This window comes from Gigantopelta aegis, chromosome 6 (genome assembly GCF_016097555.1).
Source record: "Gigantopelta aegis isolate Gae_Host chromosome 6, Gae_host_genome, whole genome shotgun sequence".
NCBI classification, from domain to species: Eukaryota; Metazoa; Mollusca; class Gastropoda; order Neomphalida; family Peltospiridae; genus Gigantopelta; species Gigantopelta aegis.
Genome location: NC_054704.1, coordinates 23,324,496 through 23,350,041, shown reverse-complemented (window position 1 = coordinate 23,350,041; position 25,546 = coordinate 23,324,496). Strand labels below are relative to the sequence as shown.

The following is a 25,546-nucleotide window of genomic DNA, read 5'->3' as shown; positions in this document are numbered from 1 at the left end:
TGATTTTCTATTTTAATTATCTGGAAGACATTTTGAAAACATCTGATTTCTTTATTTCATGCTGGGTCAATGTTCTTGTTGAGATTGTTGCAAGTTTGTTTTACAGAAGAATGTCGAGAGAAAAGTGGATAAAATGCAAATTCATGATTATTATAAAATTAATTGTACACATGAAAGGCCCAAACAACTGAACACGGCTTTGACCACCTCTCTGAAAGAGATTTCAGTTTTGTATCTCTTACGTTCTTGTGTGGTTGACTATTCTGTTGTTCTCAGGTGAATGTTGAGAGGTGAATGCTGTGCATGGTGTAAACGAAATCGGAACACTCGAAGATGGACTTGATTAAGGAAACATTTTACAGATTTAGAAAGTTAGTTCAGTATTCCCTGTTGAGATGGAATGTCTTTCATAGGTAAACGATAGGAAGTTGTCAAAATGAACACGCAGAAAAGAAATTATAAGAAAAACAACAACCGAAATGTCAACATGATGAACAAATAGTTTATTAATTATCAGGAAGACAGTAATTCAAGTCCTTATTCAATACTGTATCCATCAAAGGACATATTGAGGTCTTTATAGGCCCCTGGCCCTAAACTAATCGATAGATATTGGTAGGTCTTAGTCACTAAACCATTTGTATTGCAATTCCTATTTACCTTTGAAATAATATTTTTTAAAACCCAAATACCTCTTAAGCCTGGTTACTAAAGCTTCTTGGCCTAAATTACTTTAAATTATTATCCTGTTTTGCAAAAATAAACTTTGACACTGTATACCATGTATAACAAAAATAGAAAAACCCGCCATGTATTTGAGCAAGATTTGTTTTATAATTCCTTTTAACTTTTACTTTAGAAATTTTGTTGTTGTTGGTAATGTGGCATGATTATAAAATGTACGTATTTATTATGCTTAGCACATGTACTAAGAAAAAAACTAGTATATTTATTTTTATACTGGTCCTCTTTACAAAAAGGAAATATACAGGTACAGATGTATATAAAAATAATATATGTTGGCACATTATATGTCCAAAAGGTCAGTGGTTTGAGTGCATAACTATATATCACAATTAAGACTTAATTTAACCCACTGAATATATTATTTTAATATTTATGATAAAATTTAACATTTTCATAACCTGTCAGCTGTAGTTTAACAGACACATCAGTTGTAACTGTACATACGTACATAATTTAATACTGTATTTAACATGTAAGACTGCAATGGCATATGTCTGAATCACAACACTTGATCCAGCGTATAGACCAACTATAAATAGCCACAAGCTCATCACAAATTCGAGTTGTAATTCACAAATATATCACAGTTTAAAACTTGGTTTAACACATCATCTGTAGTCATTGTTGCAGACCTGGTTTGCTTTACAGCACTTGGTGTTAAAACCCTGGATTATCCAGATCAATGAAAACTTGGTTTATCACAGAAATGAACTGTTGTTCTCGGCAAATCACACACATTGTAGTTTAAGACCTGGTTTATCACAGAGGAGACATGTTCTCAGATGCATCACATTTCGGGGTGTGATTTATCACATATAGATTGTAGTTTAAAATTTTGTTTATCACAGAGATGAATTGTACATCAAAGCTTAGCTTGAAATAACCAGGGTCAGCTGAACGAATAAGGGTATTGAATATATGGTTTTCGTCAGCTGAATAAAGATGACAGCCTCCCGTGCCCTCCTCCAGCTAGGAAATGCCTCGTATCGGACGTCAAGGTATGGTGTAGCCGTGGCTTAACGCCTAAGTTAAATGTAGCTGTGTTGATTTATTTCTTGTCTATCAGTCTCGAGCTGTAAGGTTCTGGATGAGTCTCTGCATCAAGACGTTCTTGTACTGGGACCACGTTTCTTTGTCATACAGTATGTCCTTGGCTTCCTCCGTCGTCAGGTATTCTCTTTGCTGCAAAGGGAAAATCATAGACATTGAATATCAAGAAATGTATATTGTATTACTATACTATGTATAGTTATCAGTAGTAAAATCGCATAACATCACAGCTGTACCTATCCGGGAAAACCTGACAGTAGTAACTAGAATCAAGGTGTAGTAATATCCTTGGCAACTCCCACCCTAGTTACAAACAGCACGATCCCAGTCCTTAAACACATATACTACCAACAAATATCAGCAAGAGAGAGAGAGAGAGAGAGAGAGAGAGAGAGAGAGAGAGAGAGAGAGAGAGAGAGAGAGAGAGAGAGAGCACAGTACGACACTGACATACCAGTGAAGAAGCAATACTATTGCCACAAAGACATTGTTAGACTACTAAGTAATGATCAGAAAAAATACAGTTGATGCTCAAGTTCCAAAATATTCAGTGATATATTTCAGTTTCATTTATCAAATGGTTGTTGTATAAGGTGATCTTTGTATCAGGTTTGTCTGAAGTAGTTACCATGGTTTCCACACGTAGCATCGTGTTGTTCTGTGCGTACTGCAGGAAAAAGCGCTTGCTGATTCTGATCACCTCTGCTCCGTCACTCACCTGCAAATACAGACACAATCACAAATAGAGGAACATATCAATTTGACACAAACAAAAATAGTTTAGACTGTGCAAATATAGAATATCAAGTTATTACGTTTTGATGTCATAGTTATTTGGCGAGGTTAAGATAACGATATAACAGCCTTACTGAAGCTCGCCTGTTACACCGCTGTCGAACCGAGCAAATGAATAACTAAACTACTGTCGTCCGCAGAATTCATTTTCTAGTAACCAGATAACCCACTGCCATGCGCAGAATTAATTTCTTAGTGCAATGATACCACTTAGCAAGGCCAATGTTATAATGCTAGCAACATAGGTGATAGCAGTCATTGCCGTACTAACACTTCAAATTATCTGGTAGGAGTTGGTCATAGTTGCAAGATAATTACAACGTTTGGTATTTACAATCTTCAGACGTCTTAACATTATTTGCAAGGACAGTGTGTTCCAGACGGGACAAAAAAGACAGACCCTTAAATGAAATGGTCCAAAACTGTTTGTAAAACATGAGCCCATTTTACGGTTTGGCTTTTTTAAATGTTCATTTAAAAAACCCTTCCTGGTCTATTTTTCATAGATCCATCAAGGCTATATGACTAATCCTTATATAATTGCATGCAATAAATGGGGCATAACTAGATATGCGACTTTGTGAAGGAACAGACTAACTAAAAAAGGCCACACCAAGCACACTCACCAAACTGATAGCTGGCCCATCTGGTTGACGCACTGGAGGAGGGTCCAGGTTTTCTAAACCCTGTAAAATATATATTATATATTTCAATGGTGTATACTGAGGATGTGAGTAAACGCATAGTCCGTCACTGCCGTAATTCATCACATAACGTTGTTTAAAATATGTTACTTTGTAAAAACAGAGCAGGAAATAGATAATTCCATTCTAATAAAAATATATTTTTTAAAATCCCACACCAAGAAAACAAGAAAGAAGCAAACAACAACACAAAATACTATTTTTAAAACAGTTTTCCCTATTAATTTCAACAATACAAGACAACTTATTTGTATGTATATCAATCGTGAGTAATGGATGTTGTGATCATCGTAAACCTAGAAGACAATATTTGCTTAGTTGTTGTTCATCATAGCGCAAATAATATTTATACTTTGTAGCACTCGACTATATCACTTGTTTTTAGATCCCAGTGTAACAGTTTAACAAGATTCACACGAACAATATTCCACAGCTAACATACAGTAGGCTAAGCGTTCAAGGAATATACAGAACTAAAATTTAAAAACACTGATGATGATCAAAGCTGATCATCTGTAGACAATATGAGTAATAAAGGTGCACAAGATTGTTCTACTGTCATCCAGTAAACATATAGCAGGTGTCATTACTACATATTATGTAGTATCTAAGTATCCAATAGCAAGAACATTCATAGAAAAGACGATATATGAAATAGGAAAAAACCCCCAACGCTATTCCACTTCTATGGAAAAAACAAAAACTACCGAGGCGAAAATGCATATGTGGTTAAAAAGCAAAGCGTCACTATTTCCAGTTAAAATAGTAAATATTTGAACTACAAGCATATTGAACCCAAAACCTGACGCCATCTACAGCGTACAGCCAAGTTTGTACTTACATCTTCGTCACATTGGCTATAGCGGAAGTGTTTCACTATGTCCTCCAACCCCTGGTTAGGTATACATACATTTAGTTTGTAATTATTGTACAATACATATTAAACATACAGTGTAACAAAGCCTCCCAATGTGTGGACAAATAATGCATATGCAGGGCACAACAATTATTAATCTCAGGAAACTGAAATTACTTAATATTTTAACGTGATTTTCTTTCTTATATAGCTAAAGTTCAAGCACGTTCTCCTGGGAACACATGACAGCATTCTGGTCTGTCTGTCCACTACAGTGCATTAATCACAAGTTGTTAATGCCATCATGGTAGGAAATTTAGTTACAATAAGTGTGCCCCATAATCGATCGTTCCATTTACATGACTTGTATTTGCGTACTCGTTCGACGTTTCGAACCTAACCGTACACTTTGCAACCAGTTTGTAGTTAATGTTTGTTCACATGTATTTAACTGCCACGAACAAAAAGAAGATCGTTCGTTTAAATGTTTGTGCCCTGTTGCATAAGTATTGGAAGGCTTTTGTTGTTATAAATCGTTGACAAAAAAAAGAGAAGATATTTGCAGTCTGGCTGCATATATTCATTTCTATATTAAAATCAAATCAAAACAAAATACCCCCATACCCTTCAAAACAACAACAACAACAACAACCCCAAAACCCCACAACAAACAACATCAAACATGTTAAGCTCGTTAAACAAGTACACAGATTAATATAATGATATATTCCACAAAATCTATTAATCAATACTTCAAAGCATGTTGTACACAACACACAAAAACACATATTCATTAATATAATTTAACTACTTTATAAATTCAGCCAGTCATTTAATGTGTTAACCAGTGCAAACTGTTTTAGAAACATATAGCGCGTGTTCAACACGAATAATCCGCTGCATTACACCACGAAAGAACAAAATTGTTAGAATAATCAGTTTGCAGAAGACATATTCCATGGAATATTCAAACAAAGCTGTTATAAGTCCACAAAATCAGTACAAATATGAACATACTACACCGTGATGGGAGAGAACTCATTAGACAGATTTCGTCTTTCACAATGTTTCATACGTTTTTGAGACTTCGTAACCTCTGATTAGCTAATCAATAGTGCAAGACTCAATTTCACAAAGCATGGTAAGCCTAGTTTTGCACGTAAACGTAAATTTACGACTAAAACACAATTCTTATTTCTATCATAGTACAACAAATATAGTTTTAAGTACACATATTTCATTTTCTTTTGTCATTAAAATGCTCCCTCTTCCATAATGATGTAATTTTCCGTGTGAAATAGATGCCAATCACGTGTCAACGTATGCCCGGTATAACTGCTAAATCGTAGACGTGAAATAGGCCCCAGGTCTCTGCACTCTTAGAACCATTGTACCTTCCCAAAGTAAAGTTCATCGTTGTAATAAATAGAATGCTAAATGTGTTCTCATAAGGTACCGTTTATCTCACAGATCATAGTCGTCGGAAGATGTCAGCTACTGCGGAGGAGCTGTTTATAGTATTTCTAATGTCAATTGCATAATCTGAGAGTTGAGACTCAGTTTCCCTTGCTATTCTAACATCCGCGTTCCCAACGCCTATGTTATTTGTTTATAATATAACCAGTATTTTATGGAAGTTCCTGTTGTATCCTGAATATCACATACCTAACGGGCCACAAAATATAACATAAACAAATAAATAAATAAATAAATAATATATATATGATAATAATGATGATGAAATAACAAGGTCACAAAAAATAATACTGGTTTCCGGAACAAGAGAGCTACTTACGAAGACATCGCCAGGTCCAAGAAGATCGAGCTGGAGGTACGCTCTCCTCTGTTGGATGTCTTTCCGTTTCCGGTGACTGAGCTTGGGGTCCGCCTCGGTACGTTCACGTGTTAGGAACGTGCTATGAGGGTGCAGGTGGGAGCCCAGCTGTTTGGTGGGGGACGACACCTCTTTCCTGGGAGAACTCTGGGTCACTATTATGGGTGGCAGCTCCACGTTATCCTTAGGTCTCTGCGAGAATCACGCTTTGTTGTTACTTCCTTAAACATGCTATCTCAAACACATTGTCGACCGATAATTAAAACGGTTTATTTGCAATATATGTGGCATTGCGGATAAATCTACGTGTAGTCAATTCTAGGTTGACGACGATTTTAATATATAAGCATTTGGAATAAATATGCAAATTTTCTTCTCGTGTCTTCGCGATTTTCCAAACTACGTTGGTTTCTACCGCTAATCTACGTTAGCCATTACAAATGTAAGCATTCAGAATAAATTAAATACAGAATGTGTTTACACGTAATGCCTGTCCACCTATGCCTATGACAATGACACTCCGTAACACCTCAGAATCAAACAAAACAACTAAAGTATATTGAACTAGTCTTTCTGTTGGTCCAAGGAACTCATTGTCTCAAAGCATATGTGATAACACTTAATGGGGAAAATAACATTTACAGCTATGAGCTCTGTTTGGTGCTAGTTTTCATTTAGTGAACTAGTTTAGGAATGGCAGTCCACTTTATGGCGATGCAAGAGGGATGAAGTCTCCAATAAAGGATCTTCTCGGAAAGGGCTGTCCTATAGTCGAGGTACTGAGTAGAGATTCATGGAATCATCCACTATTTGGGGCGGGATGTTGCCCAGTGGTAAAAGCGCTCGCTTGATGTGCGGTCGGTCTAGGATCGACCCCCGTCGGTGGGCCCATTAGGTTATTCCATGACTGGTATATCAAAGGCCGTGGTATGTGCTATTCTGTCTGTGGGATGGCGCATATAAAAGATCCCTTGCTACTAATGGAAAAATGTAGCGGGTTTCCTCTCTAAGACTATATGTCATAATAACCAAATGTTTGACATCCAGTAGCCGATGATTAACAAATCAATGTGCTTTAGTGGTGTCGTTAAACAAAACAAACGTTAACTTTTCATCCACTATTTTGCCAAATGCCCATTCGACTGCATTTTTTTCGGAGATACAGCCCTTATCATGTATTACGGTTTTGTCGTTCAGATAGATGGGATAAAGGCATATTGTCACAGACCACTGACCTATTTAAAAGTCTAACAAAGTATTACCTGAACAAAAATAATTTGATTTGTCCCTAAATGTACTTTATTCAACTATCTTCATAACCACCATTAATGATATTTTGTAAAAAATAATTGAATTATGGCAATGGTCCATAGTTCAAACATGGATTTTACTCCATCATGGTTCAGTTAAGTTGATGCGATAGCTAGATTTGGTTTCCAACAATTAATGTAATTTTTATTTATTATCCATTTTTAGAGAATAAGGTCCTAAAATCTGTGGCAGTATGCCTATAACACTTAATGGGGAGAACATTCCTTAATTGTCTTTCAGAGTACCTTTATTTCTGTATAAGTTGTATATATAAAAAATAAAAGAACACAGACTAAAACAAATACCAATGACCACCTGTTACACCAGACCTTGCCATTTACAGAGAGCTATCAGTCTCGCTCAGTAACGTTTAGCTCCCCTTAGCATGTGAATTTATAGTGTATCAATATTGTACTATCTTAAAGGGTTCCCCATAATCTAAGTTAAAAGAGCAATTAATCACTCCCTCAAATTTTTACAGCGAGGACTATTTATCAAATTATTAGCTACATAAATTAAAGTAAGCACTTAAACAAACGCAATTTCAGCAACTTAATTTTTACCTGTATCATTCTTTATTTTTAAAGCATAGGTGGGGACATTTATGATGCCAGGGGCTGGCATGCATAAATTTCAGATTGAGGATTCACAAACAACTGTGGTTATCGGCCATCCTTGCTGTTAGCGGAACGTGCCGGAACTGGAGAGCGATTAGGGAACATAACTCTGCCTAATTTTTCTCGATAATTTCTAATAGAGGCTATACACCCCTATTAGAGGACGTGCCCAAAAATTAGTTTGTGTTTTGCTCGAGAATGGTTAATTCAATCAGTAGTCGTGGGGAGCTACGACCCAAGAACTCTCCCCGCTAATCTGAAACGCTCATGTCTCTGAGAACACTGCAGTGTATGACTAATATATGAGTATATATGTTATAACGTTAGAGGCATGGTGTTGGATGTAGAACTGTACCGTGGGTGTGATGATCAACGTGGGACTAGAATTAGCTGAATGGACATGCACTTCTGGCATGACGACTGGTTTCTCCTCTAATACTGGTGGGTCATCTTCTTTTGAGTTTTCTGTAAAAACAAAGATGATCAATAGCAGTATCAACCCACATAAACAAGCACGACAGAAATTTATTATATAACATTTAGTGAAATATCTTAAAATATCAGTGAAATAAAAGTGTTATCAGTCACTCAGTGACGATAACACATTTTATAGTGAAAATTTCACTATTTCACTCTAAAATGTGTTATCATCACTATAGAAATTATTATCTTCACTGTAAGACAGTCGAAACTATTTTGGCAAAAATTATATAATAAATAGAAAATTTCATGTCAAACATGAAATATCCTCTATTTATCATCCATTAAAGGCTTTTGTAGGAGATATCGCTGACACTATAATTTGTGATATCTCCTGTGATATTCTCCTAGGAGATATCGCTTCTTTTAATCTTGATTGGTCAAATTTTAATCACAAGACCTTATTTTGTTACGACACCATGTCAGCGCTAAACCTATCGTTAGTGACGTCACGTCACTGTCGTTCTGCTAGTTAACAAGTCGACAGCTGCCAAATATAGTGCCATTCAACCCACATTACTGACATTGTTTACAATTGTCACAAATGAAAAGAATGATAATGGATGATAAAATGAATCTCCCCCCCCCACCCCCCCCCCCCCCCCCCCCCCCCCCCCCCCCCCTCTTCGTGTCTTGTGATATCATAATTTATCAGCACTCGTTGAAGTAAAAGTATTTGTTGCAGGCAAATGGATTAAATTGATCACAATTCGGTTTACAATTCCAAACTTTAAATATCTATTAATCCGTATCATTCCTAAATGTCTATGACGTACCAGTCAGCTTGCCCAATGAAATTGGAGTTAATCTGTACGCGGTGTGCCATTTCGCCAAACACAGAAGTCGCAAGAAAAATTAGTTGAGAAAACGAAATTGTTGAACATTGTTCTTCAAAAATGAACAGGTTCTTTTATTAGTAGAAACATCAAGGTTACAGAAAAAAGTTTAACTGTATTAATTTCTGTTATTTTGCATTGTGTTCAGCTGCATGTGTTGTTTCCGTATTGCCAGTACCTATTGTCCAGATTCCTTTGTCTATAGGCGAGCGAGACGATGGCCATTAACGTTTTGTTTGTCACTCTTTTGTGAACAGATTTGAAGATTTTAGCCTTAAATAACTTTATTTTTATATAGTTCGAAACAAAGATAAATAAAATATGTATAGTTTAATAACTAATCATCTAACAAGCATAAACACATTCGTAGTCTGGGAGATCTTAATAAATTCCAATTCCCGTGCCTCCCATAGCTTCGAGCTTGTCACTAAAATATATTTTGACTGCCAGTTAATTTACCTTCTATACCACTTTGCACTGCCAGTTAATTTACCTTCTATGCCACTTTGCACTGCCAGTTAATTTACCTTCTATGCCACTTTGCACTGCCAGTTAAATTAACCTTCTATGCCACTTTGCACTGGCAGTTAATTTACCTTTTATTCCACTTTGCACTGCCAGTTAATTTACCTTCTATACCACTTTGCAATGCCAGTTAATTTACCTTCTATGCCACTTTGCATTGCCAGTTAATTTACCTTCTATGCCACTTTGCACTGCCAGTTAATTTACCTTCTATGCCACTTTGCACTGCCAGTTAATTTACCTTCTATGCCACTTTGCACTGGCAGTTTGGTTTCCTTCTTTTTGTTCTTCCTTCTGTCAGTACTTCCATTTGGAGAAACACTGTCTTTTGTGTGTCTTCGTTTCAGCACCTTATTTTAAAAATCATAATAAAACAATTACTATTATTCTTCAAAAATACATATATGCATGTCATATAAGCAGACATGTTTTAACTGTGTATAAAGTATAACAGTTCAAAATTGAAAACTTTCTCTTTGTCCATAGGCGTACGGGCTCGCATTTTTGTAGCAATTTTTTCTTTTAAATTTTAAAACTTTGCTGAAAATATAATTCGAATAATGTATGTTCGATGAAGTGTTTTGTTTTATTTCATTTAGAATTTGTTATGTAGGGACCCGTAATCATATCACATATTAATGTTATGTGCTTTGCTTTCCTTCAAAAGGCTACCAAATTAACTCAGAACCTTAGCGCCTGGATTTGACGAATAAATACGTATATTCACTACCAGGGCCATGGCTAACGTGTTGACAAGAGATAGGGGACTGTATATAGGCACTATAATATATGTCTATCCAATATCTACGAGTTGTGGTGAAAACTACTTACGTCTGGCAGAGACACCTGACTGAGAGCCTTCATCTTCCTCTGCTGCGCAAGAATACCCAACATGGCTGCAAATAGTCAGACACACATTCGTAATACCCAAAATATCCGGATGTTATAAAGATAGTTATAAATGATAAATGAAAAGGATATTTCTGTAATACTTAAAACTCATATTTTGATATATAATATATATATATATATATATATATATATATATATATATATATATATATATATATACATATATTTAAAAAGGCACATCTGCAATACTCCAAAAGAATATCGATGCGCGGTCGGTCTAGGATCGATCCCCGTCGGTGGGTCCATTGGGTTATTTCTCGTTCCAGCCAGTGCACCACGACTGGTATATTAAATACCGTGGTATGTGTTATCCTGTCTGTGGGATGGTGCATATAAAAGATCCCTTGCTACTAATAAAAAAGAATAGTCCATAAAGTAGTGACAGAAGGTTTCCTCACACAATATCTGTGTGGTCTTTAACCATATGTCAGACGCCATATAACCGTAAATAAAATGTGTTGTGTGCGTCGTTAAATAAAGCATTTCCTTCCTTCATTTCTAAAATAATATCTTGATATTACAAAGATAAACATACATATAAATGATTAATAAAATCTAAAAAGTCATTTCTGAGATGATCATGTACATGCAGACAGACAAAACTGAGTCATAATTATAATAATATGTATTCTTACGTCAAACTCTCGAAAAACCCCAGAGAAATCAATGGAATAAATACCAGTATTAGAACTCAGTTTTAATAATCAAAATTAGATCAAGTTATAAAAATACCGGAATTGTTTGAAATTATTTTTATCAAACATAATGCTGTATCCTTTAACAACTATGATTACTGCAAAACTAATGACATTTAGAAAAATATGATATTGTATCCAAACCCAAGCACAGTATTTAGTTATTTGATATTGATATGACCGACTTAATATTTGGTTTAACAATACTGATATCACAGCTACACGTTCCAAGGTTTTCAATATGAGAGAGTTTTGCGTGGTTTGCAGGTACCTTTAGCATGACTGAAGAGTTTGCCACAGCCGAGTTCCTCCGTACTCTGTGACGCAAACATCGTGTCATTCCGTACATCCAGCACGTGCTGTATCCGCACCACTTTCACATAGCCCTACATAGATAACACAGACATGAACATCGTGACTTTTATCTGTGATACTTGTTTAGAATAGTAATACTAAGTGTTATATCGTTAGATAAATAATTCTTAGTTATCAGAGTAACTTGTGCAATTCGACCGAAGTCGGCCCAAGTAATTGCCTTGATATATTGTATCATTTATTCTGATTGTCTGCTCAGTGCCCTTAATAAAGAATGGAAGTTTGATTGAATTGGTGTGTAAATGAATAAAATACACCACACTAAGTATAAAACAAAAAGCAAATCTAAGAACATTTTATAATAGTCAATAATATAAAACTATTTTCATGTTAATACATTCTTAACAGGTGTCCCTGGTATCAGAGTTACTTCAACGTTGTTACTCAGGGCCCAATTTCAGAAAACATCGTAAGCCTAGTTTTTTCAAGTAAACGTAAATCTACAACTAAATCACAATTCGTATTACTATTATAGTACAACAAATATAATTTGAACTACACATATTTCATGTTCCTTTGTCCATAAAATGCTCCATCTTTCGTAATGAAGCAATTCCCTGCGTGAAATAGATGTCAGACACATATAAATGAATACCTGGTATAACTGCTAGTCGCAGGCGTAAACTTACGATGTTTAGTGCAATAGGCTCCAGGGTCGGACCTAGTCTAAACTAAATAGGGACAGTAACAATCGGAGCTAACTAATACAGTGGCTTCTCCGGCTACACAGCTAAAATGAGTACTTTTTAGTTTTTCGAGGGGAACTAACACCTTCATCACCAGCTAAGGTCGCCCACGATTGCTCCGTGTCCCTCATGCCATCATTGTTACTAACCACTCCCCACCTAGCCATCCTGCTTAACAAAAGATTACTCATTCTAAACTAATTTCATATTATTTTTTAATATGTAAAATTTGTTGATTTCTCATCTAATAATAGTAAGAACTATTCGCTTTTATTTAAGGTTCTCAATCAGAATCGTAAAATGTAACGAGAAAAAACAGAAACCCAAAGAACACTTAGGCACGGCAGAAGTAGACAGTGGGGGTGGGTGGGTGTGACTGAGATCGAGAGAGCAACGCAAAGTTTCAAGAGGGTTCGGGGGTATGCACCCCCATAAAATTTTGAAAACTAGACGTCCTGAAATGCAATTTCCTGCATTCTACAAGTAAAATTCATCCCTGCCTTAAAGGGACAAACCCTAGTTTCAACCTGTGAAAATTAACACTAAGTTTAGTTAATCTACAAACCTGTAACACATTTGGATAAGATTACAACTGAGTGAAACATGAGTCTTTGACTTTAAAATGGTGATATATCCTCTAAAAATAGACTAAAACGATTTCATAACTGTTACTTCTCAGATGCATGTGCGTTTTTTAAAATATGAGAAATGCATTTTGTGATATTAAAAACACCAAGATGACCAAAAACACTTCAAATGTACGGAAATGGATAAACTAAACAATAAAATCTAAGTAAAGTATGATTTCAGTTATCAAAAACGGCTCTAATAGTAAAAAATATGCCTTAGTGTTTCAAAACTAGGGTATGTCCCTTTAAAATTTACTACCAATAATATTTTTGATTCAGAATTATATGCGGGGAGAGGCTAGAGCCTCCCACCCACCCCTGCTAAGCCGTGCATGACACTCTGATATTTGTATAATTACTTACAGACTTGACTACATGTAGCCATGGTGTTCGGTACCCGTCTTTGGCCACCAGTCGATTTTCGCTGCAAAATATCAACCATTAATATTCAGGTTTGGAAGATTTAAAAAAAAATCACTATTGAACTATTGTAGTAATGATTTAGTTTCTATGTTGTTTTCGTTGTTCCTTTTAACAATAATAGCTATTAGCTCATGTGCGTAATGAGCTTTAGTTGAACTTTATAGCAGTTTAAAATAAAATATTTTACATATTCCAAAAGCACAAAACTAACACAAATGTGAAATTGAATTAAAATGAATCAATAATCTGAATTCAAAAGCTTTTCATTAATTTATATTTTTATGTTAGAATTGTTTTCACGATATTGCAGTAGATTCTTAATAACTATTCAAACACAACTTACCCATAATATTTGAATTCTATTGCCTCGGGATTTGTGAGAAATTCTTCACATGGAAATTCTTTAAAGAGGTTCAGAGACCTGGAAAACACACATAAACAATTATATTAATACAACTTTTACAAGCTAGTTGACAATGATTAGGTCGGGCGTGTGTGTGTGTGAGTGGGGGCATATATATATATATATATATATATATATATATATATATATATATATATATATTGTTGCTATTCATTGATGAGTTGTAACTATTGACAACTAGGATTGTGAACAAAAGATAAATTACAATTTTATTTCGTTGAAAACTGGAAAAAACTGATAAATTGTCTTCAATAACTTTCTGGATGGACGTTGCATCCTTTGGGAAACTGGATTGTCCAGTGTCATTAGTAACAATATTAGAATAATCTATTTTTTTTTAGAAACAACAGCCTGTTACATAGATATGTGTACTTAATTATATTACTTTAAATAAACACATACACCTTTGTGTCAGATACATGAACTGAATGAGTTTCTTTTGGAATATGTCCTGCCTCAAATGATTGTACACCCCTAGTTAAGTTCAAAAGAGATGGAAGTAAACTTGAACCGTAATCTGTAATCATAAGCTTACGAACACCAGCTCTTCAAACACATATAATACTTACCAAAGAAAATCAATGGGTGGCCCTTGTGTTGTGTGCTGTAATCTGACAAAATCCTAAAAAGAATCAAAGAATCTTCATGTTTATTAATCTTACTATATACCAAGGACTACACAATTACACCTAAACTTATGTAAAAACCAACACAACCCAGAAGACATACACGCTCCATTATGCTGAGGTTAAATATAGAGTCATCCAAGCAAAACATTTTCACTTGGTATAAAGACGATTTTCAAGTACAGAATACTAAACATATCACACATGATTTTTATAAATTAGTGTATTAATTATTTGTAATGTTTGAACACCAATTCAGTTATTCTAAATGTAATATCTAAGTGTTGAAGTATCTGTGAAATATAGTTATATCTTATATATCTAAAAGATCAGGTCACTGTGCAATATAATGCATATATATATATTATTGCACCGGTGATAACTAAATACATCTTTGTGATGTATAATGAGGTAGTATACAGGAAATAGCTAAATACTCTCATCTCTGTGAAATATAATACCGGTAATAATTAAAATTTAAAAATACTGTACTGAGGTATCTATGAAATATAATTAGACATCATGCCGGTTATTACTACCAATAAATACTCACATCTCTGTGAAGTACGAGAACTTCAACCGGACCTTTTGAAACAAGGTGGTATTCTCGTGGCCATTTCTTCTCCAGTTCATCTCGCTAAACAGAAGAAACATAGAGTATTTGTAACAACAACAACGACAAAGACAAGGATAAGGTTATTATTATAAAGCTCATGGCACTGGTATTAGCGCTGATGTGTTTATTACATTACAATATGCTAGTCTTAAAATAACTACTTAATTAAATGTGTTTATAGAGGATAATAAACGAGTTACCAGTTATTATGAAATTTATGTCCCGAGTGAAATAATTTTCAGTTGTCACGAGCTTTAGCGATTGACAAATGGAAATTATTTCACGAGGGACATAAATTTGATAATAACTGGTATCGAGTTTGTCATTCTATTTATTACCTCAGCTATTGTTGTCTCTAAAAGCCTTTATTTTCGACATACATGCACGCACAATTATAAAACCGGTGTAAAACACTTTACGCTTTTTTTGAGTATTGCTATAACTTTGCAATTTAATCACGTTCACAGATAATTTTAAAAACAAAAGTTCTCTTTATTCTGGTAGAAAATTTATAATGAATTGCATTAAAATGACATTTTGTTATACATTTAACACTAAAAACAGAGAACACTGTAAGATAAAATATTACCTGTGAAGTCATTCCTTTCTTCAAAGAACCCATCAATTTATTTACACACCCGGATGTAAGTCTGTATTCGCGTAACTGTTGGACTGTAAATACATAAAATGACGACACAACTAAAGCACATTGATTAATTAATCATCGGCTATTGGATGTCAAACATTTGGTCATTCTAACACGTAGTCAAGAGGAAACCCGCTACATTTTTCCTAAAACAGCTAGGGATCTTTTATATGCACTTTTTCACAGACAGGAAAGCACATTACGGCCTTTGACCAGTTGTGGTGCACTAGCTGGAACGAGAAAAACCCCAAATCGGTTAAATCAATCAACCGACTGGGCTAAATTCCACCCACAATTACGAATAAAAACAAAAGCACAACTATATTAAAATTATGTTCTCAAATTTGAAGCTGAAATTAGTATCAAAATACTGACACACGAATATACGAACATAAACCAGTCACCCTCAGAACCAAGTAAAATGTCCGTTTTTAAGAGGTATCCGTTTAATGAGAGTTTAAGTTCTGTGTTGATTTTTAAAAAGGGTCAGTGAAAAGTGTCCTGTTTTGAGGGAATTCCGGTTTACAGAAGGTCCGGTACCTCACACTTGAACACATTTGGCTTTTACCATAATTTTGAAAAATATCTTTACTAAAAATTTGAGTACATCAAGATACGAATATCATTTCAAACAGATACCAATCGCTGTCCGCACCGTTGATTTCTTAATCTCCATCAGTCACAGTTTTCACTCAAACAATTTTGCCAATTTTATAAACATGAAAGAAAGTCGGTGAGATATTTGAATTTAATATCATTAATTTTCTATAAAACAAAAAGTGTTTATATAATATGCATATTACAATATCAGTAAATTCAGAGTTGGAATAATCTCTAACATATCCGAATATGCAAGGGCACTAACCTCTTCCCGACAAAACATAGTAGAACCTCTCAGCTGGTCTCCCCTGATAGGCAATATGGCGGTTGTCTTCGTACCTGAATTAAAAATAAATGGATTGATAGGTAGATCGATGGATCGATGGATGGATAGATAAATAAATTGATGAATGATGGAAAATGGATGTTAAAACATTTGAATTTATACCAATTTAAAATGGAGATTATTTTATAATGAATCAACAGAAACACTATTTGTGGAATATGTCACACAAAAGTGATGTTAATTATCATATGGCTTTGATATAAAATATACATATTTGTAAACAAAAGTGCTAGTTAAACTAGTTTCACCATATTTTATTATTACTGTTGCCAGCATACACGTCATAGTGTAGCTTGTAGGCGTATATATAGCTTAATTTTAAATTCACAAAATGTAAAATGTGTGACCTTTCATAAGCAACAACTCTGGCCACTTCCCTCTCCATCTCAGACGGAAACAGATATGTAAACGCTTTCGTTGCTTTGAGGACCCACATCACCTTCAATAGAAAATCAAACATGACGTTGTCTAGTACAGAATGACCATATTAACTGTCAAGGTTCAAGACGATGGTGTCTGTAACATATCGTTTGAATGGCAAATCTTAAACAACATTTTGTTTATTTCAATTATTTAAGCTCTTCATTCATCCGTCTACCGTCCGTCTGTCCGTCCGTCCATCCATCCATCTGTTCGCCCGTTCGTCCGTCAATCAATCCATCTACTCATCCGTTTGTGCATTTGTTCGCCCATTCATTCGACCATCCATCCGTCTCCAAGAGGAAGGAAGGAAGGAAGGCAATGTTTTATTTAACGACGCACTCAACACATTTTATTTACGGTTATATTGCGTCAGACATATGGTTAAGGACCACACAGATATATAGAGAGGAAACCCGCTGTCGTCACTTCATGGGCTACTCTTTTTTTTTATTAGCAGCAAGGTATCTTTTATATGCACCATCCCACAGACAGGATAGTACATACCACCAGTTGTCCGTCTCCAAGAGATGTATTTGCTTATGGTTCGGACCCACACCCATGCAATAAGCCAAGAAGTAAACGAAGGACAAAGTTAAAATTTGTATTGTTTAACACTAGAGCACATTGATTTACTAATTATCGGCTATTGGATGTAAAACATTTGGTAATTCTGACGTATAGTCTCAGAGAGGAAACCTGCTACATTTTCCCATTAGTAGCAAGGGATCTTTTATATGCGCTATCCCACAGACAGGATAGCACGTACTACGGCCTTTGATATACCAGTCGTGGTGTACTGCTTGGAATGAGAAATGGCCCAATGGGCCGACCGACAGAGATCGATCCCAAACCGACCACGTACCAGCGAGCGCTTCACCACTGGGCTACGTCCCGCCTGAACCGTACATTTAATTACAACCAAATACCGTTAAAGGACTTTTTATTTCACACAATTGCAGTCTCCGAATTGTTAATACTAGACACTCGAGGGTCATACATTGCGGGGTTGTAAGTAACTCGATACAAGGGGAAGGGCAGTTGTATTTCTAGAAAAATAGGAAAAAGTGGCTTATTTTGTATGAAATCCTATGCTTGTCTACCTGAAGATCACCTTCTATTACTTTGAGCTTTGTGTGTCTGTGCTGCCACCCCACGTGTTTTAGGCTGGGTTAAGCCCTGCACTTACCCTTCGTATATTTTGCTGTGTACGACATTCTGGTCTCGTTGACATCGCCATCTGCATTTCAAAACTCAGCTAAAAACGGAAAGATTTTTTTTTTTTTAAACAACATCTAAGTCAAGACAGAACATGTTACTAATACACCTACACATTTATTACAATCGTGTAACGTACCGTAATTTAAACAAAAACACCCACACAAAAAGAAAAAAGAAAACCAAAAAAAAAAAAACCACACCAAAAAAACCAAGTTAAGGTTTTATGCATATAGCTATTAATTAATAATAAATTCTATACTTTATATCATTTACTTTACATCTACATGTTGTTTTTGTTGTGTTTTTTTGTTTTTGTTTTTTATGTGAAATATCACGTTAAAATTGTATGAATGAAAAAGAAACGTGTGGTTTTGAAAAAAACACCTATCGATCAGTTTATTATAATCAAAGTTTATAAAAAAAAATGCTTGCGTATGACACGATATGTTGCAACCCCAACCATAATACTGTTACAAATTCAGAGTACATTCGAACCATAAAAGAAATGCATTTGTTGCCCCTTCCCCAAACTTCCCAATCTGATTAAAATTATATCTACTGGTCTACCAGTAGATCTAACAGCATTGCGTGGAGTCCCATGTCCAGGTGACATTTCATCTATAAATAACAATTTAAATATCAACCAATTACACTTCGCCTTTTATAGCGTTATTCGGGAGCATACAAATTCTAAAAATATCGGACGAGACTATTTATGCAATAGGCGAACTTGTTGGTCTATTTCAACATTGAAAAATCCAGAGGAAAAAGTGCAGTAATAAACTCTGGATTGTATACTAGTATAAACAGATTTTATGGCTATACATCACGGGGTTTTTTTTCTCTTGAAAAGAATTTATATAAAATTTTATATTGAAATTAATTTCCGGCATATCTCGTAATTCACCCCAATCATTTCGTATACCCTCGCCATAATCCCGAATGTTTTCAAATTCTTTTCAAATCACTGGCATGATTTTGTAAGTAAGGTTTTGATTGGTTGAATGAATGGTCAACTGGACATGACCTCCAACGTGCTGCTGTTAGATCCACATGTAATAGTGGAGCTAATTTTAATTAGATTGCAAACTTCCTAATGGTCATTTGTGGATTGGTTGCAAGATATAAAAGTGTGGTGCGCGTTAGACGTTCTAGAAAGTGAAGTGATCTCTAATACATACACTCGACTTGAACCCAGTTTTATTTGATGGTGGGCTTCCTGGATTCTTCTTGCGCATTCGTCTTAATACTGTGATCGGAACATCCGGATCATCTGGATTGAATTCTCTGTAACAAAGACATTATTGGATTTCAAACATTTGGCAATATTTTTTGACGTATAGTCTTAGAAAGGAAACCCGCTACATGCAAGGGATCTTTTATTATATGTAGCATCCCAAAGACAGGATAGAACATACCACAACGTTTGATATACCAGTCGTAGTGCACTGGCTAGAACGAGAACTAGCCCAATAGGCCACCGATGGGGATCGATCCTAGACCGACCACGCATCAAACGAATGTTTTACCACTGGGCTACATCCCGCCCCGAGACATCATCAAAGTCCATACATTGCATGTAATATATTAAAATCCACTGCAATACAAACTGAGCTTCGTGCACTTGTATATCACAATCCACAGCAATGTGCTATATATCCATGATATTACAGAGATAGGCTCAAATTCCTTTTGTCCGTAATACGAAAGCGTAAAGGTAATCCGCATTGAATAATCCGTAGCAATCACTTTCTATGCAAACAGGTTGAGTAGATCCCATTTATGCGTCTCCACCGGCCTCGGTGGTGTCGTGGTTATGCTATCGGACATAAGGCTGGTAGGTTCTGGGTTTGCAGCCCGGTACCGACTCCCACCCAGTGCGATTTTTAACGACTCAATGGTTAGGTGTAAGACCACTACACCACTTCTCTCTCACTAACAACTTAGCACTAACACTGTCCTGGACAGACAACCCTGATAGCTGAGGTGTATGTGCCCAGGACAGCGTGCTTTAACCTTAATTGGATATAAGCACGAAAATAATTTGAATGAGTGAATGAATGAATGAATATGCGACTCCGTACACTTGTGCATATATATGCAGCATTAAATACGTATACGTATATACGCATACGGTTTACGGATAAATGGAGTTTGCGAGTATCCGTATATACGTTTTTTAAAACGCATTATGAACGAATAAAAATAAAGTCTCATAGTGTACGTAAAATAATAAAATCTTTGGTACCATTTTATTTCATACAGAAAGAATGGCTTCGTGGAAATCAAATGTTAAATTTATTTATTAAAGCAAGGCGAGGAGAGCAAAGACGTGTTTGATGAGGTGCTAATGATGTCAATGGCTAAAGGCCTTTACTCAAGGGACAGAGGCAAAGACGACATTCGTGGGTTTATGACATCATAGTAATAAAGAGAAATGAACTTGGTATTTTTAATACACTAATATGGGAACTAGACTAGGACAATGAACGGATGTGTTTGCCGCTTTACGCATGAAACTCCTTATAGTACATTTTTGAACAACAAGGATAACAAATAAAAATAAATAAATAAATTAAATGGATAAAAGATAAATAAGTGAGTTCAGCAAATAAACAAATGAAAAACAAAACAAACAAGAAACCCCAAAAGACCGAAGGAATGAACGACCATCCCGAATGGATGGATGGATGGGTGGGTGGATAGATCAAAGGATGAATGAATGAACAGAGCAAAACTGTTTGCAGGCCACTGATCGATGGCGTGAAAACAACATTATTAAAAGTAATTACTTGACTGATAAGGAAATAGAATAATACTGGCCTTCACGCTTTTACCATGATTCGTTTACCCTGTGACAAATTTATAGACCCATGTACACGAGGAGAACAGAGGGCCACAATGACCAAACACGCTGATTTACAATGACACCTAATGCACCTAAGCACATGTTTGATCAAACAAACTCTCCTGGAGAGCATGCCCTTGGAACCCACCTTAATTAGCTTGCGATCTTTTGCTGACAATAAAATCATTAAGTACGGGTGTGTACCTCTCTACTACCACACTAAAATTAGTTTTAAAAGAGCTGCAGTACCGGCTTTTGCACGTACATAACCTAAGAACTGCATCTACTGTTTATGACAATAACCTTTTTTGACACTTGTAGTATGTTTAATATAATCCAAGGAAGAAACAGAATTATTTTAAATATTGAATAATTACTACATGTGTAGTTCACAGATCTTTTTAACCTTCATGCCATTTAAGTTACCGAGGAAGTCATACAATGTGAAAAAGACTAATGACAGCACATAACACATCCTTTGATAACCCAGGCGTAGCATATTGGATGAGGTGGGGAAAACTAAATCAAGAAATGGGTCCACCGAGGAGGTACGATCCAACGACCCAAGTTCCTCAAGCGAGTGCTCTACCCTGCAGAGCCGTGTTTTACAGGCCATCAGATGACCATCATAGAAAGACGGACTGCATAGTTACTGGTTATTACTCCTCAGGCGAGTGCTCTACCCTGCAGAGCCGGGTTATACAGGCCATCAGATGACCATCGTAGAAAGACGGACTGCATAGCTACTTGTTATTACTCCTCAGGCGAGTGCTCTACCCTGCAGAGCCGGGTTATACAGGCCATCAGATGACCATCATAGAAAGACGGCCTGCATAGTTACTTCTTACTACTTCTTGTCACCACTACTGTTCGCAACCCACTCCAAGATGAATCCTGGCTCCCGCCCGGGTCAGTACGGATCTAGGACATATTTTGTGTGTGGGGTGTGGTGGTGTGGGGGGCACTAATGAGAAAAGGTCACATAGATCAGCTCGCCAAAAGGGCATCCCAGAAAAGAAAAAAAACCATTAAACGAAGAAAAAAGGACACTTGAATATTTTTAGTGGGGACGGGCCCACAGCTCCTCCCACCCTTGTTTGTTCCAGCTCTGCCGGGTTATTATTAATATGTTCAAATAAACACATACCTTTTACGCGGAACTGCCACCTTGGCTATCAGACAAACCATGTATCCTGCCCAATACAGTCGAGGCTGGTGAGAAAAACAAGAAATTTGTTTAACGTTACTTACAACACATTTTAATAGAGCTACTATAGTCTGTCCTATTCTACAACTTTTGTTTCCTAAATAATTTCAGTTTCGTTTGAAGTAAGAAGAAAAGTAAGTGCTTTGGAAATGACAAACAAAAATATTATTTTTGTGTGCAATTTAGAAAACAATGGTTTCAGAAATAAATAACATGTAGTAAATGTCATAGTCTGAAAAAAGAAGGTGTCTTCTATGGGACAGACTATAGGTGTTTAAAGTTACAGTCTCTGGTTACCATATTATAACATCATGTACAAATATGAAATACAAGCTCAAATGCACTTTTAAAAAACTCGTGTGTGTTCGCTATGAACGGAGATCTTCAAAAGTATACGCTCGATTCGTCGCCTGTGCCGCCATAGCTCGGCAAAGCACAAAAGACAGCCTGTTGTCAGTTTCAGTTAACACGTGCGTTTGCCGATTTCAAATTGTAGGGTTCGTCTCAAAAAATTAAAAGAGAAATCTTGCGCTGTACGAAGAACGTTCGGTTGAGAATACGGTACAAGAGTCTTTCGTTAAAACCGGTTAAAACGTATTATCGACAATCGTACCTTAATTAATATTTTATAACGTGTTAGTAGAACTTTCAAAGTTTAGTTTGTATACTAATAACACATTAATCATTAATATATTTTTTTAAATAAAATATACTAAAGTAGACAATGAACGTTTTCACTTCTTAATTTTACGTGTTAAAATCGACAAATTCAAATAAATATTATTTCGTTTGGAAAGGGTAAAGTTAGTGCGGGGTTGTTTAACGACATCAAAGTTAGAGCATATTGATTTAATAATCATCCGACGTCATACAGCCATGTGCAGGTGGAGGGTATTGGAGGTCGAAACCCTTACTTGCCCAAGCTTCAAAAAAATTGAAAGGTATTTTCTGGGGGACCATGGCCCCATATAAACTTCGCTCAACACAGTCTATAACCTCAACCCCGCTGAAATCCCTGCACACGCACCTTGAAAACCCGCTACATTTTTTTTTTACCAAGGGATCGTTTATATGTACCATCCCACAGACAGGATATCACATACCCGCCGATGGGGATCGATCCTAGACTCACCGTGCATTTCTTAAAAACACCTTTTTAGGTCTAAGTAATGAATAAAAATAACATATAGTCTTTAAAAATGTCACGTAAATCAAACACAGTACCCTCTTCCTCTACCCCTAGAGCGTTACGTAATTAGTAACACCCCCTTACATGAAACGCGTATGCCAACAGCTGGCCACTGTCAAAATTTCAAGGCAAATCCCCTACCCACCGACCCCTGGAAAGGCATTGTACCATACCTCTATGGATATAAATATGTTTTGTAGATATGAGACGACCCCTCAATCAAGACAGTTAAATTTGTTCAAAAATTGCAAAATCTCACGTGATCTCTTGTTGGGGAATTCTATACTTGTGATAAGCCAATGAAAACCGAGATGGGTAGGAGCCCGTCAAAAGTGTCCCACTTTCGAAATACTGGCTTTGGTTTTGACCTGGATAAGCCAGCGTAGTCAAACCAATGCGGAGTGCGGCGTCATAATATGTAATTGGATTTTCTGTTCTATATGCTTAAATAATAAAAAATATTCCGGATACTGCCGCTTTAATATACTCAATAATATTAAATATGGGCCAGCAGATTAATTGTGACCCGCTTGAGCACATGTATTACTTTTTGATGATTAGTACGAGTATATAGGATAGGATAGTACACCATATTAATCTGCTTGAGGTTCGGGGTCGTCTCAATGAAACGTTAATAGAACTGAAAAAAAAAGAAAAAAAAAGAAGCCAAAATAATATTTAAAAATTGACTGCTCGGCCGAATATTTATCTAATTTGGAGCATTTTAGAAGGACAGTCCAAAAATAAATGAGAGGACGAAGGGAGGATCGGACTAATTAATAATATAGAAAAAAAAAGTAATTTTGATAAAATTGTGAACGAAGGTCTAAAAGTTTAAAGTCCGATTTATATGTTCACATGTGTGGCCTCGTTAAGATCGTCAACTCAGTAGTAATACCAAACGTTTTAACCAAATGCTACTTTTCTCGGTCTGCATTAACATTAAAAAAGAATTAGACAATCTTAATTAAATTTTCAAAGTAAATTCCATACAATGACTGTGACCTCTTATCCTAGAAAATAACAAATCCAGACTGAACATCACATTATTTGAAACGCCACTTTAACCACACACTAAGGATGTATTAAACTGAGTAAATATCAGTTGTTATTAATGAAAAAGAATATAGGAAGACAAGTGTAAATAAAATGAGGTACGTTGTGTATAAAAGTTTTTATGTTTATTCAATGAATTTCATCTTACCTTATTTCTTCTTTTCAGTCGTTCTTGTCGTAAAACCTCAACGTCTGTGTGTGCAATTTTCTACAAAATATGACAAGTATTAATAGTTTCTAAAAATATAATGAATGAATTAAATATTGGAGATTAACTCAGATTATGCTTGAAAAACATTTCCCAACCATTTCCCAAAACATAGGCCTTAGTTACCGTAGTTTAGACTCACTCCAAAACAACACCAAACATACAAAAGCACAATACGAACTCTGTATATAATATAGACGTCCAAATGCATAGCAGAGTAAATAAATGAATGAATGTTTAACGACACCCCAGCACGAAAAATACATTGGCTATTGGGTGTCAAACTATGGTAAGCATAGCAGAGTACTACTTCAGATCGAAGTTTCAGTTGCACACCTCTTAAGTTACAAACACACACACACACACACGCACACACATACAGACATACTATCAGACGCACATATATAGATATATACACGGGCACGCATAGAGAGATAACAAGTGCTATCATCATCATCATCATCATCATCATCATCATTCCTTTACCAGAAAATAAATAGTCCCTTCATTGGATTAAAACTATTACCCATACCAGACAAAATTCAATAATTGCAGTTTCCGTAAAAAATTTTTACTTTGAAACATAAAGTTTATACATTCAGCTATATTCCTATAAAATTACAACCAAATAATTCCATTTACTAGTAGATTTATTTAGGAGGGA

General features: G+C 35.7%; 1 protein-coding gene across 4 annotated transcripts in view; it reads right to left on the bottom strand.

Annotated features, from left to right (window-relative positions):
• Positions 1-488: 488 nt before the first annotated feature.
• Positions 489-25,546, bottom strand: part of LOC121375899 — a 45,967-nt gene continuing 20,909 nt past the window's right edge. For 3 of the 4 annotated variants that reach the window (XM_041503593.1, XM_041503594.1, XM_041503590.1), the window contains 20 exons: positions 24,823-24,882; positions 22,370-22,434; positions 19,556-19,661; positions 18,343-18,411; positions 17,081-17,172; positions 16,653-16,726; positions 15,731-15,813; positions 15,079-15,162; positions 14,469-14,521; positions 13,819-13,896; positions 13,416-13,476; positions 11,634-11,748; positions 10,587-10,651; positions 9,997-10,105; positions 8,270-8,379; positions 5,948-6,178; positions 4,138-4,188; positions 3,219-3,278; positions 2,426-2,515; positions 489-1,929 (listed from right to left, as the gene is read on the bottom strand). In XM_041503593.1, the coding sequence (XP_041359527.1) occupies positions 1,810-1,929; positions 2,426-2,515; positions 3,219-3,278; positions 4,138-4,188; positions 5,948-6,178; positions 8,270-8,379; positions 9,997-10,105; positions 10,587-10,651; positions 11,634-11,748; positions 13,416-13,476; positions 13,819-13,896; positions 14,469-14,521; positions 15,079-15,162; positions 15,731-15,813; positions 16,653-16,726; positions 17,081-17,172; positions 18,343-18,411; positions 19,556-19,661; positions 22,370-22,434; positions 24,823-24,882 (1,776 nt within the window). In that variant the 3' untranslated portion in view covers positions 489-1,809. The remainder of the gene's footprint in view (positions 1,930-2,425; positions 2,516-3,218; positions 3,279-4,137; positions 4,189-5,947; positions 6,179-8,269; positions 8,380-9,996; positions 10,106-10,586; positions 10,652-11,633; positions 11,749-13,415; positions 13,477-13,818; positions 13,897-14,468; positions 14,522-15,078; positions 15,163-15,730; positions 15,814-16,652; positions 16,727-17,080; positions 17,173-18,342; positions 18,412-19,555; positions 19,662-22,369; positions 22,435-24,822; positions 24,883-25,546) is intronic. The other variant, XM_041503592.1, reaches the window with a different exon arrangement.